This window comes from Ahaetulla prasina, chromosome 4 (genome assembly GCF_028640845.1).
Source record: "Ahaetulla prasina isolate Xishuangbanna chromosome 4, ASM2864084v1, whole genome shotgun sequence".
NCBI lineage: Eukaryota > Metazoa > Chordata > Lepidosauria > Squamata > Colubridae > Ahaetulla > Ahaetulla prasina.
Window position 1 is genome coordinate 1,018,283 of NC_080542.1, and position 23,383 is coordinate 1,041,665.

Consider the following 23,383-nt stretch of genomic DNA (forward strand, 5'->3'; position numbering starts at 1 on the left):
AATCCGTGGATTCCCATCCCCGGATGGCGACGTTGCACGGGAGGAAAGCACCAGGCGGGCAAGACTCCGCGCCCAGAGCTAGGCCCGAGAAAAAGGGGGCAGCCCCGCTAGGCCCCGAGGTCTGCTCCCCGAAGGGCCACGGAATCCTCCCCCCTCCCCTCCCCACAAATCCCCAACCCACTTAAGATTCCTGACTTCCAACTTCTGGGCTGACCCAGAGACTGCCAGGCCCAAGCCATCTGCCCCCCCATCCCACCCGCACCGAGGAAGCCCTGGAGCCTCCCCCTCCAGGTGCAGTCTACCAGGCTCCCCTGAAAATGAAGCCCTAATGCATCTTTTGGAGCCTATATATACATACATACAGACATATACGTATACATACATACATAGACAAACTTTGGCCACCTAATGAGAAGGAAGGACTCCCTGGAGAAGAGCCTAACGCTGGGAAAGATGGAGGGCAAAAGAAGAAGGGGACGGCAGAGAAGGAGGTGGCTGGATGGAGTCACTGAAGCAGTCGATGGGAGCTTAAATGGACTCCAGTGGATGGTAGAGGCCAGGAAGGCCTGGAGGAACCTTGTCCATGGGGTCGCGATGGGTCGGACACGACTTCACAACTAACACACACACACATATGCTGAAGATACCAGCCTGAAGATGACGAGTGAGATCTCGTCAAAAGGTCGCCAAGATACTCTCAACCTTACATGGGAAAAGACCCGAAAATGCCAAGACCTAAATATGTATATATGTGTATGTATATATGTGTATATATGTACATGTGTGTACACATACATATTAACAGTTGAAAGAGACCTTTTAGGTCATGTAGTCCAACTTATATGTATGCGTGTCATATTTTCAGGGAAACCTGGCAGCCCTCTGGCCTCCAGCTCAGCTCCTCCTTCCAGGAATCCCCCCTCCCCGTCACTGCTGATGTGGGACCACCACTAAAAGGGGGGGGGGAGAATGGGATGCAGCTCAGGTGCCAACCTGGTTCTTGGGAGGAGGGGACCCTTTTGGCCTCGCCCGGAGAGCTCCTTCCTCAGATTTTGGGACATACCTGAGGAATTGAGCAGCCACGACACCCCTGAGGGGTAGGCTCATTGGTTGGCCTGTCCCGGGGGGCTCCAAGAGGTCCTCAGGACTGACCCCTGGAAGCTGCCGACCGGCCCCCTTTTCCTTGCTGCCCAGGAATTCTGGAAATGAATTTTCCCAAATTGAAACAGTTGGGAACTCCAGGAAGAAGCCAGCTATCCTAGGCTCGGTGCTTGCGTGAAACCATGGCTTCTTAAATCAGTCTCTGGATGGGCTTGCCCGAGAAGCTGCCTAACTCGGTGGGACCTCTTTGGACCCTTCGGCTGACGACCACAACTGAGCCCAATATTTCTGTCGCTAAGAGAAGGTGGTCTCGAGTTTTATCCCGTTTCACCCCGTTGTCTTGCCACGGTGGTTAAGTGAACCTCTGCAGCGGTTCATAACCCAGTCGTTAAGCCAGTTCTGGCTTCCCCAGTGACTCTGCGCGTCAGAAGGTCGCAAAAGGGGATCCCAAGACCGCTGGATCACGGTGACCGTCATGAAGACGAGCCAATTGCCAAGCGACTGAATTATGACCCTGTGACCATTGGGGATGCTGCACCGGCCTTAAAAGAGTGAAAAAACGGCCACAAGTCCTCCTTTTGCAGTGCTGTTTTAACTCCGAATGGCCACTAAGTGGACCGTTGTAAGTCAAGGACTGACTGGAGCTCAAAGCAGCTTTTCTCAAAATGGTGCGTTGGGACTACAAGTCCCATCCGTGCTTATTTATAGGAGGTTGCCAAGGAAAGAGCCTCTGTCCCTCCCCGGGACTAACGGAAGACCTGCAGGTTTTCGGGGTGCAGGCACTAACCTGATGGGGCAGCCTCTCTGTGGCACCCCTTATTTGGCACAAGAGGGGAAACTGACCATTGCCCTCTACCTCGACTTACAACAGTTTCATTTAGTGACATCAAAGTTAACAACGGCACCGAAAAAAAGGAGCTAGCGGCATTTTTCACCGTTGCAACCTTCGAAGCATCTCTCGGGGCCCCGTGATCAAAAGGCTCGGACTCTTGGCAAGCGGATCGTATTTATGATGGTCGCAGTGTCCCGGGGTCATGCGATCCCCTCTTGCGACCAGAGCGACGTTAACGGGGAAGCCAGATTCGCTTAACAACCAGGTGACTAAATTTGTCAACCGTGGCAAGAAAAGTTGTAAAACGGGGCAAGAGAAGAGCTTAAGAAATGTCTTGCTTACCAACGGAAAATTTTGGGCTTGATTGTGGTTGTATCTGAGGGGATGTTCCAAAGAAGGTGTGTGTGTGTGTGTGGGGTTTGTCAGGAGAAGGCAGGAGAAGAAACAATGGAAACTCATCAAGGAGAGAAGCAACCTGGAACTAAGGAGAGAGTCCCTGACGGGGCAATGAACCAGTGGAACTGCTTGCCACCAGAGGTCATGGGTGCTCCATCGCTGGAGGTTTTTAAACACAACCGGACAGCCAGTTGTGCGAAATGATAATAGCGTCTCCTGCTCAAGCAGGGGGTTGGACTAGAAGACCTCCAAGTACCCCCCCCCTCCCAGCTTGCCATCCCAGAGCCTTGAACCTCGGAAGAAACGGCCTTCTGGGACCCTGCGGGGCCATCACAAGTGCAGTTCGCTTGAATGCTTCTCCAAAGAACAATTTTTATTACCCACAATGGCAGCCATTGTATAAAAAAACGCTTGTTTTCAGTTAATCTCGGCCCCAGTGTAGAAACCTCGCCCCCCCGGCCCCCCCCCAGTGCAGCCCCCTTCCCTCTTTTATAACACCTTCCCCTTTTTGGGAGTGGGGGGGGGAGAAATACATTATGAACTAACACAATGAAGCCACGGGGGTGACACAGCACGGGAGGGGGTGGTGTGTGTGTGTGCAGGGGTCTCCCGTGCCCCCCCTCCCTTTCCGGTCCTGAGTTCAGGATTCCACACACTTTCCTCGGATCTGCAGGGAGCCCCCGCAAAGAGCGGGGCCTGTCTCGGTCACCCCCGATGCCAACAGACCCCCAAACCCTCTTCCCCCTCAATTCCTAAACCAAACAACCGAGAGAAAGGCCACCCTGTCCCAGGTTTAAATAGGAACAAAAAACCAAACAGAATGACCAGAAAGAAAAAAAAGAATGGAAGGAAGGAAGGAAGGAAGGAGGGGTCAGGGCGTAACTTGGGTTAAAAAAAAAATGCCCCCCCACCAACGTAAGTCCAGTTGATCAAACCTCAGACAGTCCCCTTGTCTCTGGCTGAAACCCAGGGAGGTTGGGACCTGCCCCCAGGCCCGGCGAAGAGGTGTCCCTGGCCTGCAGCTGCTCCGGTCCAAGGACGGGTCGGTCATTCTGCGGCTTCTTTGGTGGGAAGGGGAGGGGTGGGGGGGGTGGAGAAAGAGAGGAGGGGTGGGTGGGGGTGCAGCCGGGCTGTCACGCAAGGAGTTTGCAGTGGCACAGCTCCTTGTACATCTGTCGGCGGAGTTTCGGCATGTCCTGCTGTGTGAAGGTGAAGGGCAGGCCCAGGGCCAGGAATTTGGAATACTAGGGAAGAAGAAAAGAAAAAGAGAAAAGATTGATTGAGGATCGTCGGACTTTCCGCTCGAGACCGATACATGAGAGCAGTTGTGGCTCAGGGTTGAAATAAAGGCTCCTTGGAGCTGGGTGGGTGGGGTTTTCTTGGTGCAGATGTTTCATGACCCAACTAGGGAACGTCGTCAGCACTAGAAGAGGAGTGGGATTTGAGGAGGACGACGACTGGAGGGTCCTTGGTGCTCTCTGAGCTTGGCTGCTTTCTTCCAGACATTTCCTGACCCAACTAGGTAACATCAGTGCTAAAAATGCAACCCCATCCATCCCTTGTAGCACTGATGATGTTCCCTAGTTCGGTCATGAAACGTCTGCAAGGAAACCACCAAGTTCAGAGAGCACCAAGGACCCCCCCCCCAGTCCTTTTCTCCCTCCCCACTCCTCCTCCTCCTCCTCCCCCCACAGAAGGCCGGAAGCACCTTTTCCAGGAATTAATTTTATTCAAAGCAGAAGGGGGTTTAGGAGCTTCTGCCTTTCAACAGGTGGAAAAGGCCCCCACCAGACTCTGGATTCCCCCCCACCAAGTGCCAGGCCCCCTTCTGAGCCGGCCCTCTCACCTGCAGGACGAAGGCTCCACAATCACTGTCGTTGTTTTGTCGGGCGATGTTCTAGGTGGGAGAAAATGAAAGCGGTCAGGCTGGGTGGGGCAGAGAGCAGGGGGTCCACAGCCCCCAAGGTTCCCACCCACCTGCCCCCACTCTCCTGACCTGGCCATCCCACGCTCTGAGAAGGCTGGCTGGGGATTGGCCCCCTTCCTCACCTGGGCTCCCACCTGTGTGCGATGCACCTGCCAAACCGTCATCGCTGCCTTCCTAAGCCATTCTGGGGGCACAATTCTCACCTCCAACCTCCCCCCCCCCAGCGGTGACTTCCGCCCAGCGACAGAGGGGCATTTGGCATCTATCATTTGATAGCTCAAAGGATCAAGGTAGATTTTGGGGCCAGACCCCGAAAAGGACTGAATTTACGCATCCACCTAAACTAAAATGAGAGCCAGTTTGATCTAGCGATTAAGGCGCTAGCCTCAAAGCCAGGAGGCTGGGAGTTGTAGTCCCGCCTTAGGCATGTAAGCCAGCTAGGTGAGTTTGGGCCAATTACCAGGAGACAGGTGAGTTCTAGTCCTGCCTTGGGCACAAAATCCAGCTGGGGGACTTTGGGCCAATCACCAGGAGACTGAATTTTAGTCCCACTTTAGGCATGAAAGCCGGCTAAGTGACTTTGGGCCAGTCCCCAGGAGACCGGGAGTTCTAGTCCTTGGGTGCCTGAAACGCCATCCGCACTGCACGAGGCCAGAGATCTACTGCGTGGAGGCTGTGGGGCAGTGCCCCCTGCTGTCTTCTGCCCCCCAAAAGAGGCGGAAGGAGGGGAGTGCAGGAGAGACCCAGCAGAAGAGCCTCCGGGCTGCCAGAGGGGTAATTCCCCCTGGGTTAAATTTGGGAGGCCCCAAGGAGCTCAGGGAGCAGAACGTGAAGGAGCTGGGTCACTGGAGACCACCCCCTGCCCACCCACCCCCCAATGCCTGGGAAGAGACACCCACCATCTGGAAAACCCCTCTCCAGCCCTCTCGGAAGTCGGGGCGGTTCTTCTTGTCCGCTTCAGCTTGCAGGTACCTGCAGATGTGCTATGGGGTGGGGGAGGGACAGGAGGTCAAACAGCAGCAGCCCCATTGCCAGCCCCACCTCCAGCCTCTCCCAGAGCAGCTTCTTATTTTATTTTATTCAAAATCCCCCCCCATCCAAAAACCCCACAAAACAATCGAGATATTTAAAAAAAATGCCTTAAGAAAAAGAAAAAAGCCCACAACCCAGAACATAAAGGTAGTCCTCCACTTACGATCCCAACGGAGCCCAGGATCTTAAGGGAGACATTTGTGAAGTGAGTTTTGCCCCGTTTTACGACCTTTCGTGCCATAGCCATTAAGTGAATCGCTGCAGCTGTGACTTTTAACAGGGCGTTAATCGAATCCAGCTTTCCCCATTGACTTCGCTTGTCAGAAGGTCGCGAAAGGTGACCCCCGGGACATGGTGACCGTCATGAATATGAATTGGTTGCCAAGCGTCCAAATTTTGCAAGGATGTCGCACCGTTCTTAAGTGTGAAAGATCATTGTCAGTCCCTTTTATCCGTGCCGTTGTAACTTTGAACGGTCACTAAATGACCTGTTGTAAGTGGAGGACTGCCTGTACATACATATCATCCCCTCCTAAATTGAAAACTGATTAATCCAGAGGCTTTCAAACTTGGCAGCTTTAAGACTTGTGGACTTCAACTCCCTGAATTCTCCAGCCAGCTATGCTCTGGGAGTTGAAGTCCACAATTCTGGGAGTTGAAGTCCACAAGTCTTAAAGCTGCCAAGTTTCAAGGCCTCTGGATTAATACATTACTACAGTGTTGGTTCCTTGCGAAACAGAGAAACATTTACTAAAACTAGTAAATATATTTACAAATTAATGGCCTGTCTTCTACATACTCTTATCAATGGGCAAAATAGTTAACAGTAACAATGATAATAATGGTAAATAAAAAAGACATAATATTATAAAGACATTTATTTTGTCTTTATACTTTTTATCATGTTCAGTTGACGGAGTTTCATGCTGAATGAATAAAAGCATAAGACAAAATGAAGATTTTCAAATTCTCTCTTAGCAACCTGGGATTGTAATCCACTCGTGGGAAGTTTTCCACAGCTTCCTCTCTATCCCAAATCACCCACAAAAGTTCAAAGTCATTTGCATGTCCTGGATCAAAATATCCACGTTTGTTTCTTGATGCCCTCTCTTATCAATTGTTGTCTTAATTCAATATAATAATAAATTCAGTCTCCACCGCAGGGAAAGTGCGTGAAAAGAGCTGGGGCCCCCATGGCCGCCCCACCTCCAACCTCCTCCCCAAACAGCCTCCCCCAACAGCCCAAAGTGTCTTTTTCTGAAAACAAGACCGCCTTGCCGCACCCTCTTTCCAGCTCCCCCCCTCTCCTGCCAAGCAGCGGTGGGCTGCCTCCATGGAGAGCCCAAAAGGGGTGCTCTGGGGTGGGGGGAGGGGTTCTTCTTGGGTCCACGGCCTCCCTGGGACTTTGCAAACTCCAAATCCTTTTTCCAAAAAAGAAAAACGGGACTTTCTTGATTTTTTTTTTTCCCCTTGAAAACATTTCACTTCTCATCCAAGAAGCTTCTTCGGTTCTAACCGATTGGTGGCGAATGGAAGGAGTTGATTCAGCTCTTCAGCCAGTTCGAACTGAAGAAGCTTCTTGGGTGATTCTTGGGTTTGGCCAGTCTAGAGAAAAGAAGGACGGGGGGGGACACGATAGCAGCCTTCGAGTATTTGAGGGGCTGTCCCAGAGAAGGCGGGGGGGGGGGGCAAGCTATTCTCCAAAGCACCAGAAAGCAAGACGAGAAGCAATGGATGGAAATTCATTGAGGAGAAAAGCAACCTGGAATTAAGGAGAAATTTCCTAACAGGGAGGACAATTAACCGGTGGAACAGCTTGCCACCAGAAGTTGTGGGTGCTCCATCACTGGAGGCTTTTAGGAAGAGACTGGACAGCCACTTGTCTGGAATGCTGGAGGGTCTCCTGCTTGAGCAGGGGGTTGGACTAGAATAGGGCTCTCCAATCTTGGCAACTTGAAGACTTGTGGACTTCAACTCCCAGAATTCCTCAGCCAGCTTTGCTGGCTGAGGGATTCTGGGAGTTGAAGTCCACAAGTCTTCAAGTTGCCAAGGTTGGAGAGCCCTGTACTAGAAGACCTCCAAGGTCCCTTCCTCCTCTCCTCTCCTCTCCATTCTTCTCTTCTTATTTTCTCCCCTCCTTTCCCTTCCCCTCTTCTCTCCATGAGAACAATTAACCGGTGGAACAGCTTGCCACTGGAAGCTGTGGGTGTTCCATCCCTGGAGCTTCTTAAGAAGGGACTGCACAGTCACTTGTCTTGAGATGTTTTAGGGCCTCCTGCTTGAGCGGGAGGGTGGGGGGGCTGGACTAGAAGACCTCCAAGGTCCCTTCCAGGTCCATTCCGATTCTAAGAAGCGAAACGTTTCCGAAGGAGAAAAAAAAAAACACCCCAAGGAAGTCCAGTTGCCTCTTTGGAGGATGGAACATGGCTCCAAATCATCTTTTCCCGGCCACACCTGGGCCCGCCTTACCTTGGGACACCGCCGGTTGAGGGTGCGCTGGGAATCCAGGTAGGTGATCTTCTTCTGCTTCACCTCCACGCAGATCAGCGACCAGTGAACCTCCAAATGGATCGGGATCAACAGGATCTCTTTGTTAAAAATGTCCACCTGGGGGGAGAGTGGGACACCAGAGGAGCTCAGCGGGGTCTCCCAGCAGGGCGTGGCCTCACCTTCTCCCTACCTGGCTGTACAGGTGGGCAACAGGTGCTCGGGGCTTTTGGGATGGGCGAGAGGTTTCCAGATGGCCACCTCCAACAGAACCATTTGGGTAGGCTGGACTACAAGTCCCATACCTTCCCCAACAGCAGAGCCTGGTACAGGTAGTCCTCGACTCATAACAGTGCCCTTAGTGACCGTTCGAAGTTACAAGGGCACTGAGAAAATGGACTTTCCACACTTTGACTGCTGAAGCGTCACGTGATCGAAATTTGGACGCTTGGCAACTGATTCGTATTTATGACGGTCAAGGTGTCACGTGATCCCCTTTTGCGACCTTCCAACAAACCAAGTCGATTGGGGGGGGGGAGTCCTGATTTGCTTAATGACCGCACCGCTTATTTAACCACTGCAGTAATTCGCTTAACAACGGTGGCGAGAAAAACTTGGGGCAAAATTCCCTTAACCAATGTCTCACTTTGTGACAGCTGTGGTCGTTACATCGAGGACTACCTGTCATCCCTTTCCTGTCCACCCGGCCAAGGGGCTGCAAAGGAAGGCTGGTGGGAAAACTCCCCCAAAACTTACATTTTTGGTCCAGCGCTTCACTCCTTCGTACCCCTTGGTTCGTAGCTTATCGTAGAAAAAACTGTTGAAAAAGTGAACCTGAGGGAGGGGGGGAAAAAGAGAAATGGAGAAGATGGAAAAGGCAGAGACCGTCACCAATTTGCTCAATTCACCAAGTCTTGCTATGATCTAAGACAGGGGTCTCCAACCTTGGCAACTTTAAGCCTGGAGGTCTTCGACTCCCAGAATTCCCCAGCCAGCAACGCTGGCTGGGGAATTCTGGGAGTCGAAGTCCTCCAGGCTTAAAGTTGCCAAGGTTGGAGACCCCTGATCTAAGACACGGTTGGGAAATGATGGCCCCTTTATCACTTTTAACACTAACGGAGTTGGAAGGGACCTTGGCGGTCATCTAGCCCAACCCCCTGCTCTTGCAGGAGACCTGTGCTACGGATTCCAACCGCCGACCTCTCTGATCGACCAGCTCAGTGTCTTAGCCACCGAGCCACCTATCAGTTATATATCCTGGCTGAAGAATTCTGGGAGCTGAAGTCCACAAGTCATAAAGGGGGCCGGGTTCCCCACCTCTAGGAGGGCACCCTCCCTTTTACCTGGGCTGCATTTATTTATTCAGCGTATGGCATATCATACAGGCCCTAGCAATATAGGAGCCAATATTGTGGAAACCTTTTGGGAAAAGTGTATTTTTGAGGTTTGATGGCTAATACCACCACTTTTTTTTTTTTTTTTGGAGTTTCAAGATCATCCTATTCCACTGCTGGAATGGCCTGGGAATAGCCCAGACCTTCACCCAACGGAAAATCTATGGATTTTCCGACTAAAGAAACCTGTTAGTTAGAATTGACCCAGCAATAAAACCTAGTCAATCGAAGCCAACATTCAATCTTGGTTTCACATTATTATAAGGGCTGCAGAACTCAAAGACTTGGTTCACTCCATGGGAAGACCCTGGAAGAATAGAATAGAATAGAATAGAATTTTTATTGGCCAAGTGTGATTGGACACACAAGGAATTTGTCTTGGTGCAGATGCTCTCAGTGTACATAAAAGAAAAGATACGTTCATCAAGGTACAACATTTACAATACAATTGATGGTCAGTATATCAATATAAATCATAAGGATTGCCAGCAACAAAGTTACAGTCATAAGTGGAAGGAGATGGGTGATGGGAACGATGAGAAGATTAATAGTAGTGCAGATTCAGTAAATAGTTTGACAGTGTTGAGGGAATTATTTGTTTAGCAGAGTGATGGCCTTCGGGAAAAAACTGTTCTTGTGTCTAGTTGTTCTGGTGTGCAGGGCTCTATAGCGTCGTTTTGAGGGTAGGAGTTAAAACAGTTTATGTCCTGGATGCGAGGGATCTGTAAATATTTTCACGGCCCTCTTCTTGATTCGTGCAGTATACAGGTCCTCCATGGAAGGCCGTCATTCATGCAAAAGGTTGCCCAACATTAAGGATTAACTGACATGGTGATAATTTTTGTATATCTCGTTTTTTTCTACGCCTTTCACTTTTCTTTTTTCTACTGTGACTGCTATTCTAATAGCAAATCCTTCATTAAAGTTATTGCATTACATTCTTGATTAAATTATCTTTCCATTGATATATAATTTTAGGGTACTACTCCAAAAAACAAAAAAAGTGATGTTGTGAGCTAGTTTTAGAAAATACACTTTCCCCAAAAAAAGGTTTCCGCAATTTTGGCCACTGCTGTAATAACATTTAACCTAGGTTAGTAAAGCGTAATAAAATATAAATTTTGTAGAATTTATAATTTTTACATTTTGTATTCCACTCTCATTATTCAAAAGCTCCGAAGGCATCAAAGCCTCCTCCCTCTCCCAGGCTCCGTGTGGGGCGTTCTTGCAGACTCCTTTTGCCTTTTCCAATAGCCACATTCTGAACTTATCTGGCAAGCAAAAAGGCTGGAAAAACCTGCCTCACCTTTTCTGGAACCGTGTCCATAACGAGGTCCCCATACATGTTCATCACCTGCTCCAAAGAGGGAAACGATGAGATGGGTTACGACGAGAACACAACACGGACCTTTCGCCGTGAATTGAAAACGTACTTGTTCATCCAAGCAGGACTGGCTTAATTCTTAATTCCTAATTTTTAAATTTTGAATTTTTTGAATTTTAACAATTTTAAATTGGGTATTCTGTTTTATTGGGTCAAATTTGACGGTTTTTAAATTTTTCGGCCATTATAGAATATGTTATTTTAATTTGTTGTTTTAAAATTGTATATTGTATTGTTTTAATTTGGCTGAGTCCTTCGGGAGAAGGGCAGTATAAAAATCTAAATAATAAAATAAAATAAAATAAATAAATAAACCTACCCACCTCTGGAGGGGAGGGAGCCCAAATCATTCCTACAGGACTGTATTTGCTCCCTAACAGTAACCCCAGCCCGGTATGAAATGGTGCTCGGGAGAGAAAGGCAATGAACAGAAGAGAATATTGGTAGCTCAGGGCTGAACTGTGGGGTCCTTGGCGCCCTCTGGGTCTGGTTTCCTGGCAGACGTTTCGTGACCCAGCTAGGGAGTGTCATCAGTGTTAGAAGGGCAGGGGTTGTGGGGAGGAAGAGGACCTTGGGGGTCTTTGGTGCTCTTTGAGCTTGGTGTCCCAAAGGTGCTTGGAGGCAACTGGACATTCTTGGGTTTTTTTCTTTTGAAGACGTTTCGCTTCTCATCCAAGAAGCTTCTTCAGCTCTGACGGGATAGTGGGGAACGGATGAGAAGGGAAAAGAAGAAAGTCCAGTTGCCTTCTGGGAAAAACACCTTTGGGACCACCGTGACCTGGATGGCCGAGAATCTCTACGGATTCTGACCTTGGTGGCTTTCTTGCAGGTGTTCTGTGACCCAACTAGGGGAGGTCACCAGTGCTAAAAGGAAGAGGGGGTTGTGAGGAGGAAGGAAGACTGGGAAGAGGAAGAGGAGGAGAGAAAGGGAGGAGGAGGAGGGAAGGAAGAGAGGAAGAAGAGAAAAGGGGAAGGGGAGGAGGAGGAGGGAGAAGGGAAGGGAGAGAAGGAAGAAGTGGAGGAGAGAAGGAAGGAGGAGGAGGAGGAGGGAGGAAGAGGAGGAGGAGGAAGAGAAAAAGAAGAGAGAAGGGGAGGAGGAGGGAGAAGGGTAGGGCAGGAGGAAGAAGTGGAGGAGAGAAGGAAGGAGGAAGAGGAAGAGAAGGAGAGAAAAGGAGGTGTCAACCCTGAAGCTGACCTGACAGAAGCAATTTTGGCTGCTTTAGTGTTGCCACACTGGAGCTGAGAGATTGGGGGGGGGGAGGGAATCTGTAGCCCAAACAACCTATTTTCTCTTGGGAACCAAGGAGATTCTCACAGCCGGTTGCCAGTCCGCACCGTGAAGGGGCCACGTCACTGATTGTTTTGAGAAAGTAGAAAAACTTTTTCTTTTAATTCGGTGAAAACCGCAGGAGACTTAAAGAGTCGATTTTCACCAGACATGTGCCAATATGACAATTCCAATAAAGGAATCTACCTGCCTCAGAGTCTTGCTTGCTATGGATTTATTACTTGGAGGAGGGAGGAAGAGGAGGAGACGGACAACAACTGTAGGGTCCTTGGTGTCTCTGAGCCGGGTTGTTTTCTTGCAGACCTTCCACCTGGGATGACCCCAAACCAGAAAGGCATAATTGTTTCTGCCAATGTTTAAAAGGAGGCCCAGGGAGGGGGTCAGAAGAGGTTAGCAAAGGGATCAGGGCCTCTGGTGCTCAGGGAGCCTGGCACATCTGGGCCAACCTCCAGCCCTGTCCTGCCAAGGGCCTCTTCAGAGTCCCACCTCCTCCGCCTGGGGGGCAGTGACCCTACCTGGTCATTGAGCCAGTTGGACCCAAAAAGGGTCTGCAGGTCATCCATGGTCACCACATGGCGCTTGTAAGTCACCCGGAAGGTCCGAACCACGGCGTTGCCTGGCATGCGCTGGTAGGACTGGATCAGCTGGTTCACCAAGCTCTTCCTGGAGGGGCCAAAAGAAGGACAGGCCTTGGGGAACCCTCAAGGGGAAGGAATGCCCAGGGGGGGACGCTGAAAGGCAGGGGGGGAGTCCGGGGCCCTTCAACCCCCATCAGTTGACTCCTAAGAGGAGGAGAACTGTGGCTCCCTGGTGCTCCCTGAACTTGCTTGTTTTCTTGCAGATGTTTCATGACCATACTACGTAACATCATCAGTGCTAGCAAGGAGTGTGGTTTGCTGTCAGTTTGTATTCCAGTGGCTTGCAGTGTCCATGTTGGGGAGGGTGGTCTTAGACAGCAGCCCCCAACCTTTGGGGGACCGGTTCCACGGATAGAGGTTTTTCCATGGAGTGAAGGGGACACGCTATTTGCATCCCACGAACGGAGTTTCCCTTGTTTGGGTGGTCCAGTTTCCAGCACGCAGCGGCCTGGTGCCAGTCCACAGGTCAGGGGTTGGGAACCCCTGGTCTTAACAGATTTAAGATCACCTTGCCATTCCCCCTCACCTCCACCCCCGTGGGCACACTGGCACACATTAAAAATGAAATTCCCTTGCCGGCTCTCAAAAGAGTACACATACATAGAGGTATGCTATATATATATAGTACATACATATGTATACACCTACACCCTAACATATAAATGCATATAACATTTATCATGCTTTGCTTGGGCTGTTGGTTTCTTTGGCAGTGTCCTTGGCTGGGGCTCTTGTTTACTTGATTGTGGGGTGTGATGTTAATCTTGGGAGTTGAAGCCTGCTGATCTGGATGCCGATTGCCGCGGAGAGGGGATGTGCTGGGGTCTGTTTGGTCTCTTTTGTGTCGCCTGTAGATGTGGCTGTTAATGCCTATGTGCCTGCTGATCTGTCCAGAGTGCCAGGGGAGGGAAGAGGGGCAGCTCAGACAGGGCGAAGGGCCCTCAGCGGCCCTCAGCGGCCCAAGGGGCGTGGGAAGCATCTCAGGAGGGAGCTCCCGCGTAGCCTGGGGATTGAAAGGGAAAGGAGGAGGGACAGATTCTCTAAGCGTCACCTTACAATAAAAGTAGAGTTAATACTTGGGATTTTCTTTTCCCTTCTGTATGGGTGATCTCCAGGATATTAGGGAGGTCTCTTCTTGCCTAGAATCCCCTGCCCTCCTCTCTCTCGTCTGTCTGCGTATCTATTTCAATCTCTCTCTCTCTAAGAAAAGATATTTATGGCATCTTTTGATGAATATCCATCTACTATCTGTCTCTCACAGCCTGTCTGTCTATTTAAAGAAAAGATCAGACAACCATTCTTCCTAGACAATATAAGGCCTTGGGCCCCCGGAGGGGGTTGGACTAGAAGACCTCCAAGGTTCCTCCCAGCTGTATGATTCTACAATCTCTCTCTCTCTCTCCCCCTCTCTCATTCTGTCAACCCTGAAGCCATATTGGAGCGTCTTCTGGGCTGCCCCAGCCAGGCCAGCGAGAGCTGTGGGAACGGGAGGGGGGACATAGAGACAGCTGGGGGACTTGTAGCCAAAATAAAATTCTTTCCCCTGGGAACCAAGGTCATTCTGACCAAGTGCCAAGAAGGAGTGGACTGAAGCCAACTGGAGTTGGGACTGTGACCTGATTGGACCGTGTGATGGAGGTGTTGCCGTCATGAGCTGTGTCAGGGACCTCAATTCCCAGAATCCCATTTCTAGCTGGGAATTCTGGGAGTTGCATCTTTTCATTTGCCTGGTTCTTTCCAGAGACCAGCAAGGCTTTTCTTCCCAGGAGTAGATTAGACTAGGGGGAGCGAGGCAGAACCAATCGCATCCCATGCAGGGGAGCTCAGATGGGGGGTGGCAAGGTTGCTGTGGGGCAGCCTTCCTGGAGCCTTGATCTTCCAGCTGGGGGAAGCAGCTGAGCTATTTGCCCATTAGTGGCTGGAGGGGGGGGCGGGCAGGGAGGAGTAAGAGCAGGGAGGGGGGGTTAGCAGTGTGTGTATGGGGAGGGGGGGGGGAAATCGTACCTCTGGAGGGTGGAGAATTCCTGCTGAAAGATGTCCTCCAGCTTCCCCACCACCTCGTCCACGCTGATGGGGATGAGGCTGCCGTACGTCTGCAGGAACTCGTCCAAGATATCTGGCAGGAAGGACGGAAAGAAGGAAGCAGAAACAACCACAATTCAGTCCGTCTTTGGGCAGGGGTCTCAATGACGGGGCGAGAGGAAGGGGTGGGTGGGGGCTGCCTCTAAGGCTGCTGGGAAAAAAACTTTTTAATCCACATTTAATGTTCATTTTTTAACCTGTCCTTTTTTTTTTAATTGTAAATTTTGCACAGGAAGTCGACTTAAAACAGTTCATTTCGTGACCGTTTAAAGTCACATTATCATTGAAAGAAAGCAACTTAGGACCGTTTTTCACACTTAATGACCGTTGCAGCATCCCCGTGGTCACAATCCCGATGCTTGGCAATGGACTTGTATTTATGACGGTCACAGCATCCCAGCAGGGTCACGTCCTCCGGACAAGCAAAGCCAACGGGGAAAAACCAAATTCACTTAACAACTGGGTCGCTAAATTATCAACAACAGTGATTCGCTTAACAACCATGGCAAGCAAAGTCGCCAAATGGGGCAAAGCTGACTTTAACGAATGTCTCATTTAGCGACAGGATTTTTGGGCTCGATTGTGGTCGTAAAGTCGAGGACTACTTGTTGAGAGCCGGTCGCTGTGAGAGGCACCCAGTCTCCACAAACAAAACACACACACGCTGCTCTTACTGTGCACACACGTGATGTGTTCCTCCCGCAGCAGACTGGGCTGAGCCGTGTTCTCGCCCGGTCTCTCTTCGGCCTCTTCGGCAGCCGCTTCGGCCGGCCGGCTCCCGTCTTCCACCCGACCGGCTGAAGGATCCAGCGGCCGGCCGTTGTCTCGGGTCCCTTGGAAAAGTTCCTCGGCCACGTGGCTCCCGATGCTACAGACGTTGCTGATGAGGATTGTGGCGTCCGGCAAGCCGGGCAGGGAGCAGAGGTCGCCGTCCGGAGGGAGAGAGGCGAAGCCGTTGGGAAGGGCATCCAGGGCGTCTGCAGGACAGGGGGGAGAAGGTTGGGGGGGGGTTTCAATGAATCCAATAATTGCCGTCATAGGAAGCGAGGAAAGTGTTAGATGGCCAAACAGATCACCGCCCCACCGAGTGGAAAATTCTGTAAATCTTGCCGGATTTCGGGAACATATGGCTGAATCTGACACGTAGGTGGACCCCTCTTTCAGCAGATTTTTGAGAGAAGACATTGAAAGGGAACCCTTCCTTTACAGCACTGTTTCTCAACCTTGGCGTCTTTAAGAGGGGTGGATTTCAACTCCCGGAGTTCCCTGACACTGATGCATTCCTTTTGAGGTATATGCCCATTGTGGTCTGCTTACTCTCTTATAATCCCTTCCTCTGCAATCTCTCCACCGTAGGAGATAGGAGGGGGGGGGAAAAACCAGGCATGGCCAGGCTGGGGAATTCTGGGAGTTGAAGTCCACCCATCTTCAAGTTGCCAAGATTGAGAAACATGGCTTTAGATCAAGATTCCTCAACTCTGGCAACTTCCTTAAGTTCCCACAATACCCCAGCCAGAACAGCCATCATTGAGAATTCTGGGAGTTGAAGACCATAGATCTGAAAATTGTCAAGGCTGGTAAACGTACATCTGACAGTTAACAAGACTCATTTCCTTATTCTGGGAGAAGAATACAGGCAAGGTAGGACTCCTTCCTTGGCCTAGAACCTAACCCCCTACCCCAAGCAAAAACCACTTCCCTACTATGGGATTGGTGTGCCCCTGTTCAATATGCCGTGAAGGCCTCAGGCATAGCTCTATCTGGTCTCCACATTTGTCTTCTCCTAGACTGAGAGATCCTTCAGTCTTTCCTGCGCTGGTCAGCTTGTGGCTTGAGCACCGCAATACACTCCACATAGGACTACTCCGAATCTGCATTCTGGGTTCCTCTTGGATTAAACAGTATTTTAAGTGTGAGCTGCCCGGAGTCTCTGGCTGTCCAGCAGTACAAAAAGATAACAGGATCCAATCTCTTCTGGAGCCCATCCTCGGGGAACTTCTCACAACCAAAGTGTGGGCTTTGGGCTACTCTGTGTGTGGTGTGTATATGGTCTTTGTTGCGTGTGGCTTTTTAGATTTTGATTGTATTGTTGATTAAGTCGTTGGCTGCTCTTTCCTTGACCTGCCAAGCACTCTCCTCTCCTCGTATGATGTTAAATCAGCATTCCAGTTGACTGACGTTTCCAAGGCTTTGGTCACTTCCCTGGCTGTTTTTGAACCTGCTCGTCCAACAATCTTAGTAGCTGCAAAATTGAATGCATGTCCTATGTGTAGCCCAAAGCACACACACTGCTAGAGAGAACTTCCTGAGCTCCAGCACAAGTCTGAAAGCTGGGAAAACTAAAGCTTTGGTCCAGGTGACTGAGCCATATGGGACCCTGCAAAATATCCTGGGACACGTAGATTTGCCTTCATGCGCAAACAATAGAACCATTAAATAAAAGAGGAGACTTTCCCCAACCGACCACCAAGCGGTGCCAGAGATGAAGGCCTCCTTTCTGAGCAGGTGGCCATCAGCCGTTTTCCAAACCACGAATTGAGGCCCCGAAAGACCCCTATAACCACCACACACCAAGCCCCAACAGCCCCTGGCACCTGGACTAGATGACCTACAAGGTCCCTTCCAACTCTGTTCATCTGTAATCTCACTCCACAGCACCCCAGAGTAAATACACCCACATTGCCTTGCCTGTATAACCTCCCCTGCTACCCTCTACATCCCTGTGTCTCAATCCCAGTGATTTTACCAGGTGTGGACTTCAACTCCCAGAATTCCCCAGCCACCAAGAACTCAGAATGGATTCACCGGAATCGAGCAGGGAAAGAACAAGGACAGGTGTGGCTGGAGCGCCTTTGTTGCATTTTTTGATTGGATAAACTTTCTTAATAGACAGTGGGAATGCGGTTGAAGTAATATACCTTGAGTTCAGCAAAGTGAACAAGATAACCCATGACAAGCTAAATTAATTAACAGGAAAAATATGGGCTAGGTGGCATGACAATGAAATGGGACTCTGATATGCTGGTTGGGGAATTCTGGGAGTTGAAGTCCATCCCTCTTAAAGTCGCCGAGTTACATTTTTGTAGCTTGTTATGGATTAATCTTCTACCTTATCTTGCTCCAATCAATAAATGTCTGGGCCAGAGAACCATTAATAAATGTTGCAATTTGGAACATGGAAAATATACCACAGCCCTACAAGCCTGGGAAAGTTTGTGATAGGAGAAATAAACAAGACCCATTTGAAGGACTGGGGTGAGACTTGCTGCTCTACTTTATGATTACTGGAGACTCAACTGTGGGAATAAGGAAGCCTCTTAAGTGAAATGAAATGAAGTGACTTTTGATGTCTGGAAAGCTTCTTGGACTATTTAAATGCACCTGATTGAGGAAGCTTGGAATATACAGAACTAGGAGTACCGCACTTAGACCTGGATATATTGTATTTGGACTACTGAGTAAAAGCGGGACTTACTAAAATAAGAGAAGATGCTCCATCAGGAGGAAATAAGTGGGATCGCAAAAGAAATGGGGTTGATGTTTCAAAGCATTAAGGACATTATGACAAAGAATTACAGGGAGATAAAGAACCTATTGCAGGGCATAAATGGGAAAACAGAAAATACCCTGCAACTAATCATGAATGAAGACTAAAAATTCCAGGAAAGAGGAGTCAACAGAAAAAATGGAGGAAAAGACAAAACAGAAAGCCCAGCCGATAAAGCAAGACGACGAGAAGAAGATAATAAAGATAATAATGGTTGGTAAAATAAAACAAATGGAAAGTACTTTGAGATATTTAAAAAGAGAATTGGATAAGCAGGAAGATACTTTTGAGAGGGAGATAGGGGCCTGGGTAGATACTCTGGAGGCCGGGCAGCGTAGGATAGAGATGAGAGAAATATTTAGACTGAATAGTGAAGATACTACTGTACATAGAGATAAGGTTCCGAGAGAGGAGTATGGGGCCTCTGGTGGCTCAACAGACTAAGTCTGTCTGTTATTAACACAGCTGCTTGCAATTACTGCAGGTTCTAGTCCCATCAGGCCCAAGGTTGACTCAGCCTTCCATCCTTTATAAGGTAGGTAAAATGAGGACCCAGATTGTTGGGGGCAATAAAAGTTGACTTTGTATATAAATATACAAATAGGATGAAGACTATTGCTAACATAGTGTAAGCCGCCCTGAGTCTTCGGAGAAGGGCGGGATATAAATGCAAATTAAAAAAAAAAAGTCAAAAACCAAATAAGAATTAAAACAGGCAAGAGATGATGGATATAAAGGAAATATTTTTTTTCATTCATTCTTTTTTTTTTTTGTATAATAATGGCCTGCTTAAAAACTAGAATAGAGGTAGAAATAAGAATACACTTTCTTATATAAAGTAATAGCTAGATGGAAAGATTATAGAGGTCGAAACATGATATTATTAAGTATGTTTAAATAATATGGTGATTGGCACTAGAATGGTGCATTAAGTGATTAAATAATAAAGGACTATAAATATAAGTAGGTGTATCAAGACTAGGATCAGCAATGATGCCCTGACTAAAAGCCAGAATAGAAGGAGAAATAAGAAATAGAGGGAATATTAGCACACATATTTTTTTTATATACAATAGAATAAAAGCAATAACTAGTGGGAAAAATTAGAGGTTGAAAGATGGCATTACTACCTTATTTCCCCCAAAATAAAACATCCCAATCGATGTTTGAGCGCATGGCAATAAGGGTTCAAAAAAAATATAAGACAGGGTCTTATTTTGGGGGAAACACAGTATGTAAGCTGAAATAATATTGTGATTGGCATTAAAATGGAACCTTGGAATATTGAATAACTACTTTAAAACTAAGATGTGTATTCATACTAGGGTTTCATAAGTTTGATTAATGTAACAAATATTAATATCATTATCGCCACTTGTCCCAAAAAGAATCACACCCAGATGCTGCACTGTTCACGTATTGATGTTGATGTACATTTTTAAAAAACCCCAAAATCTTAAAAAAAAATAAACCTTGCAATTTGAAGAGAGACCTTGCCTAAGGGCAGCACTGCTGAAGCTGAACAGGGGTCTCTCTGCTTAGGATACCAGCCCAAGCTTGCTTATATACAGACTGGGGGGTGGGGTTAGGGGGGAGAGAGGAATGCCCAGCAGTTCAACCCAGCTCTTAGTCTGTTATTTCTGGGACAGCCCCACAAATAATTCAGCGCCATAAAGAAACTGAAGGGTTCCAGAACAATAGAGTTGGAAGGGACCTTAGAGGTCTTCTAGTCCAACCCCTTGCTCAAGCAGGACACCCTCTACCATTCTGGACAAATGGCAGTCCAGCCGCTTCTTAAAAACCTCCAGCGTTGGAGCGTCCACAAGTTCTGGAAGGCAAGCCGTTCCACTGATTAAGGGTTCTCCGGTCAGGAAGTTTTTTTCCTTAGTTCTAGGTTGGATCCGGGCTCTAGAACAGAAATGCCCCCCTCCCCCCGGTTTGTCTTTTACCTCCATCTCCGTCCAGGCCGTGCTGTGGCTCTCCCGTCTTCCTAGTCCTGGGGGACCCCTGGGCACCCCGGGCAGGGTATTTGAGCAGGGTGGCCGGTTCTTCCGCCCCGAGTTCCATGGCTCCGGGGTCCTTGTCGAAGCTCACCCGCTGGAGCTCCATGTACTGAGGGTAGGGGGACGCCTCTTCCATTAGGGCCCCCAGCAAGCTGAGGCGGGAGTGCTGAGGCGTGGATGGAGACGGGGGGAAGGCTCCCCCCAATTGGTAGTCCAGGCGGGGCTCAGAAGAGTGAGGCTTGCAGCCAGCAGGGTGGGGCCGGCCCTTGGCCGCGCTTTGGCAGTCCTCTGCCTCTGCTCCCACAGGGCAGCTTTTCTTAAAGATGGGGAGGTGGTCGTCGTCGGGCTGGGAGCCGGGGGAGAGGGACATGGACGACCGGGCCCGCTTTGCCCCTCCTCGCCGGCGTCCCTTGGTGGCCATCTTGCCCAACAGCTTCCAGTGGAAAGCCAGAGAGCTCTTGGAATACAGAAACATCCGGAAAGCGCGCAGAGCCCGTTGTCGCTTACGGCGGAAACAATGTCTGGAGGTCCCCAGCAGCTGCGGACGCCTTCTGGCCTGAGCGCTGGTGCTGACTTCGAAAGGCCAGGCGCGGCCCCCGCTCCTGGCCAACTTCCCCCGGGGGGCTTTGTGCCGGGAGAGCTCCGAAGGGCCCCCCGCCACCCCCCAGCTGGATACGCGGGAGAGATCCCACTGGCCTTCGCGTTGTTCCTCGTCGCTGCTGGAGGACAAGGGGTTGAAACTGGGAAGCGGCTTCTTGGCGCAGGCCAGGCGCCGGCTCCCTTCGAAGCAGCCGCCTCGTTGGTGTTCCGGATCGCGCCATTCTCGGGAAGCTCTACAAAACTGGTCGGGGTGCCCCATGGGGTCGTGGAGGCTGGGGGGGCCTCCCCAGTACTTCTTGTCTTGGATGCTTTCCTTCATCGCTCCGATGTGCTGAAGGGGGAAGAGAGAGAGAGAGACGCAGCTCTAATCAGGGGAACGTGGCTGGTGGGCTTCCAAGCAGAAGGACCTGAAACTGACCTCTCACTCATTTAACTTCCTGGGGGACCCAAAAACGGTGCTTTGAAGATCAGAGGAACCCAGAACGGCCACAGTCACGGGACGTCAGCTCATTCCCTGCTTAGTGCAACCACATTTATTAATTGATATTTACCCCGTCTTTACTACCTTATCAATAACTTGAGTTGGCAAGCCTGCATAAAACTCCCTTCTCTTTTATTTTCCTCCACAGCCAACACCCTGTGAGGTGCACGCAGCTGAGAGAGAGAGAGAGACTGGCTCAAAGTCACCCAGTGGGGTTTTCGTGCTTAAGGTGGGACTAGAACTCACAGTCTCCTGGTGATTGAACTGAAGTCACCCAACCCACTTTCATGTTAAAGAGGGACTACAACTCTCTCTCTCTCCTGGTGATTGGCCCAAAGTCACCCGCCCAACTTTCGTGCCTAAGGCAGGACTAGAACTCACCGTCTCCTGGTGATTGATCCAGTCACCCACCCAGCTTTCGTGCCTCAGGTGAAATCAGAACTCACCGTCTCCTAGTTTCCAAGGCAGCACCGTAACCAGTAGGGCAAAGTGGCTCCCTAACCCAGACTTTAGCGCCATTCCCGCCATTCTCTCTACCCTCTCCCAGTGGATGGCGGCAACCACTTTAAAAACAGAGCAACCCCAAAGGCCAGAGCATTTTCAGAAGGACCCAAGTTCCTCTTTCACGAGAGCTTCCAAAGAGTCAACACTTTCCCCGCCTGTGACAACTCTCTGGATGGCCCCAGTTCTGCATTTACCTCTTCGCTCTTCAAGGGCTGTTTTGCTGCTATGTTTTTAAACGACACACAATTGGTCAGAAAAGATGCTTCACCTGCATTTATTTGGGGGATGGGGGCTACGACATTTGCCTGCCCACTGGCCCGCTTGGCCTGAGCTGCCCATACAGGTAGTCCTTGACTTACAACAGTTTATTTAGTGACTGTTTGAAGTTTTAAAGGCACTGAACACAGTGACTGATGATCGTTTTCCCCACTTATGACCCCTTGCAGCATCCCCAGGGTCACGTGATCAAAATTCAGCCGCTTGTCTACTGACAGATTTATGACGGTTGCAATGTCTCGTAGTCACGTGATTCCCTTTTGCGACCTTCCGACAAACAAGGCAACGGAGAAAGCCAGATTCAGTTAACAACCGTGTTACTAACTTAATAGAAATCCTTATGGGCCACACGAGGAATTTGTCTCCGGTGCATAAGCTCTCAGTGTACATACAACGATAGGGATAGAACAACAACTGCAATGATGAACAAATGCAGCAAGGAAGGTCGTAAAACGGAGCAAAACTCACTTAACAACTCTCTCCCTCAGCAGCAGAAACGCTGGATTCAATTGTGGTCAAGTCAAGGACTACCTGTGTAAGTGCAGCATTAAGGTGCACAACAACAACAACAAAAAGGATTATAACACTCTTGAGTGGGTCAGAACTACCTTGGACAGCCGCTCTGGAGAAGGACCTGTGGCTTTCAAAAAAGGCTGTCCAACCTTGGCCACGTTTAGGGATTTCAACTCCCAGGGTTCCCCAGCCGGCCTGGCTTTCCCTCCACGTCCTAAACAACCAAAAAGCCTTGACTCTCCTTAAAGCCTCTTCTTAGGCCCAAGCACTCAGAACATGCTCAGGAACCCAGCAACCCTTCGCAGAGGATCAGGCGGAGGGAAGAACTCCCAGAATTCCAGTGGGCGAAGGGGGGGGGGAGAGAGGGGAAATGGGTCTTCCCATACAGGTTGGGAAAAATTAGGGCAAATATCAGGAATATTGGCCGTGCTGAACTTTGGCAAAAAAAAAAAAAAAAGCGAAGTGTGCTTGGACTTCAACGTGCTGTGCTGGGAACCCTGGAACTTGTAGTCCACCCCTCTTAAAACACACTGGGTGGGGAATTCTGGGAGTTGTAGTTCAGGTATCCTAAAGCAGGGGTCTCCAACCACGGTCCCTTTAAGACTTGTGGACTTCAACTCCCAGAGTCCCTCAGAGTTGGAGTCCACAAGTCTTAAAGGGACCAAGGTTGGAGACCCCCTGCCCTAAAGCATGGCCAGGTGGGGAGTTCTGGGAGTTGTAGTCCCCCCACCTCCTAAAGTGGCCAAGACTGGACCCTCCTTGCTTTAAAACCTTCTCAATCCCCCAAGGAAATGGGGGCAGGGCGAGGCTGAGCCATACACGACCCCCCCCCACCCAGATTGGGGGGCGAGGGGTCAGTGGGTCGCAGGAGAAAGGGGGGGGGAAGCCCTCCCCCCCT

General features: G+C 49.8%; 1 protein-coding gene across 3 annotated transcripts; it reads right to left on the reverse strand.

The window, feature by feature from the left end:
- Positions 1 to 1,220: 1,220 nt before the first annotated feature.
- SENP3 (SUMO specific peptidase 3) lies at positions 1,221 to 22,722 on the reverse strand. Of its 3 annotated transcripts, none has more exons than XM_058181603.1 (11): positions 22,581 to 22,722; positions 20,058 to 21,042; positions 15,236 to 15,538; positions 14,484 to 14,595; positions 12,357 to 12,504; positions 10,476 to 10,523; positions 8,532 to 8,609; positions 7,758 to 7,895; positions 5,156 to 5,239; positions 4,176 to 4,226; positions 1,221 to 3,573 (listed from the first exon to the last, which is right to left on the reverse strand). In XM_058181603.1, exons 2-11 carry the CDS (start codon positions 21,028 to 21,030, stop codon positions 3,463 to 3,465), a joined length of 2,046 nt encoding a protein of 681 aa, XP_058037586.1. In that variant the 5' UTR covers positions 21,031 to 21,042; positions 22,581 to 22,722; the 3' UTR covers positions 1,221 to 3,462. The 3 variants fall into 3 exon arrangements, with proteins under 3 accessions (XP_058037586.1, XP_058037585.1, XP_058037584.1); XM_058181602.1 differs by lacking the exon at positions 22,581 to 22,722 and adding an exon at positions 21,639 to 22,371 and having other exon boundaries at positions 2,765 to 3,573; XM_058181601.1 differs by lacking the exon at positions 22,581 to 22,722 and adding an exon at positions 21,574 to 22,371 and having other exon boundaries at positions 2,765 to 3,573.
- Between the last annotated feature and the right edge of the window lie 661 nt (positions 22,723 to 23,383).

Bases quoted from the DNA above. Each gene is read 5' to 3' on its own strand.
- SENP3 (XM_058181603.1), bottom strand. From the start codon at position 21,030: ATGAAGGAAAGCATCCAAGACAAGAAGTACTGGGGAGGCCCCCCCAGC. The intron at 14,596-15,235 runs GTAAGAGCAGCG...CCTTCCTGCCAG, and splicing joins ACACATCACGTGTGTGCACA to ATATCTTGGACGAGTTCCTG. The intron at 7,896-8,531 runs GTAAGTTTTGGG...CTCTCCCCCCAG, and splicing joins TGAAGCGCTGGACCAAAAAT to GTGGACATTTTTAACAAAGA.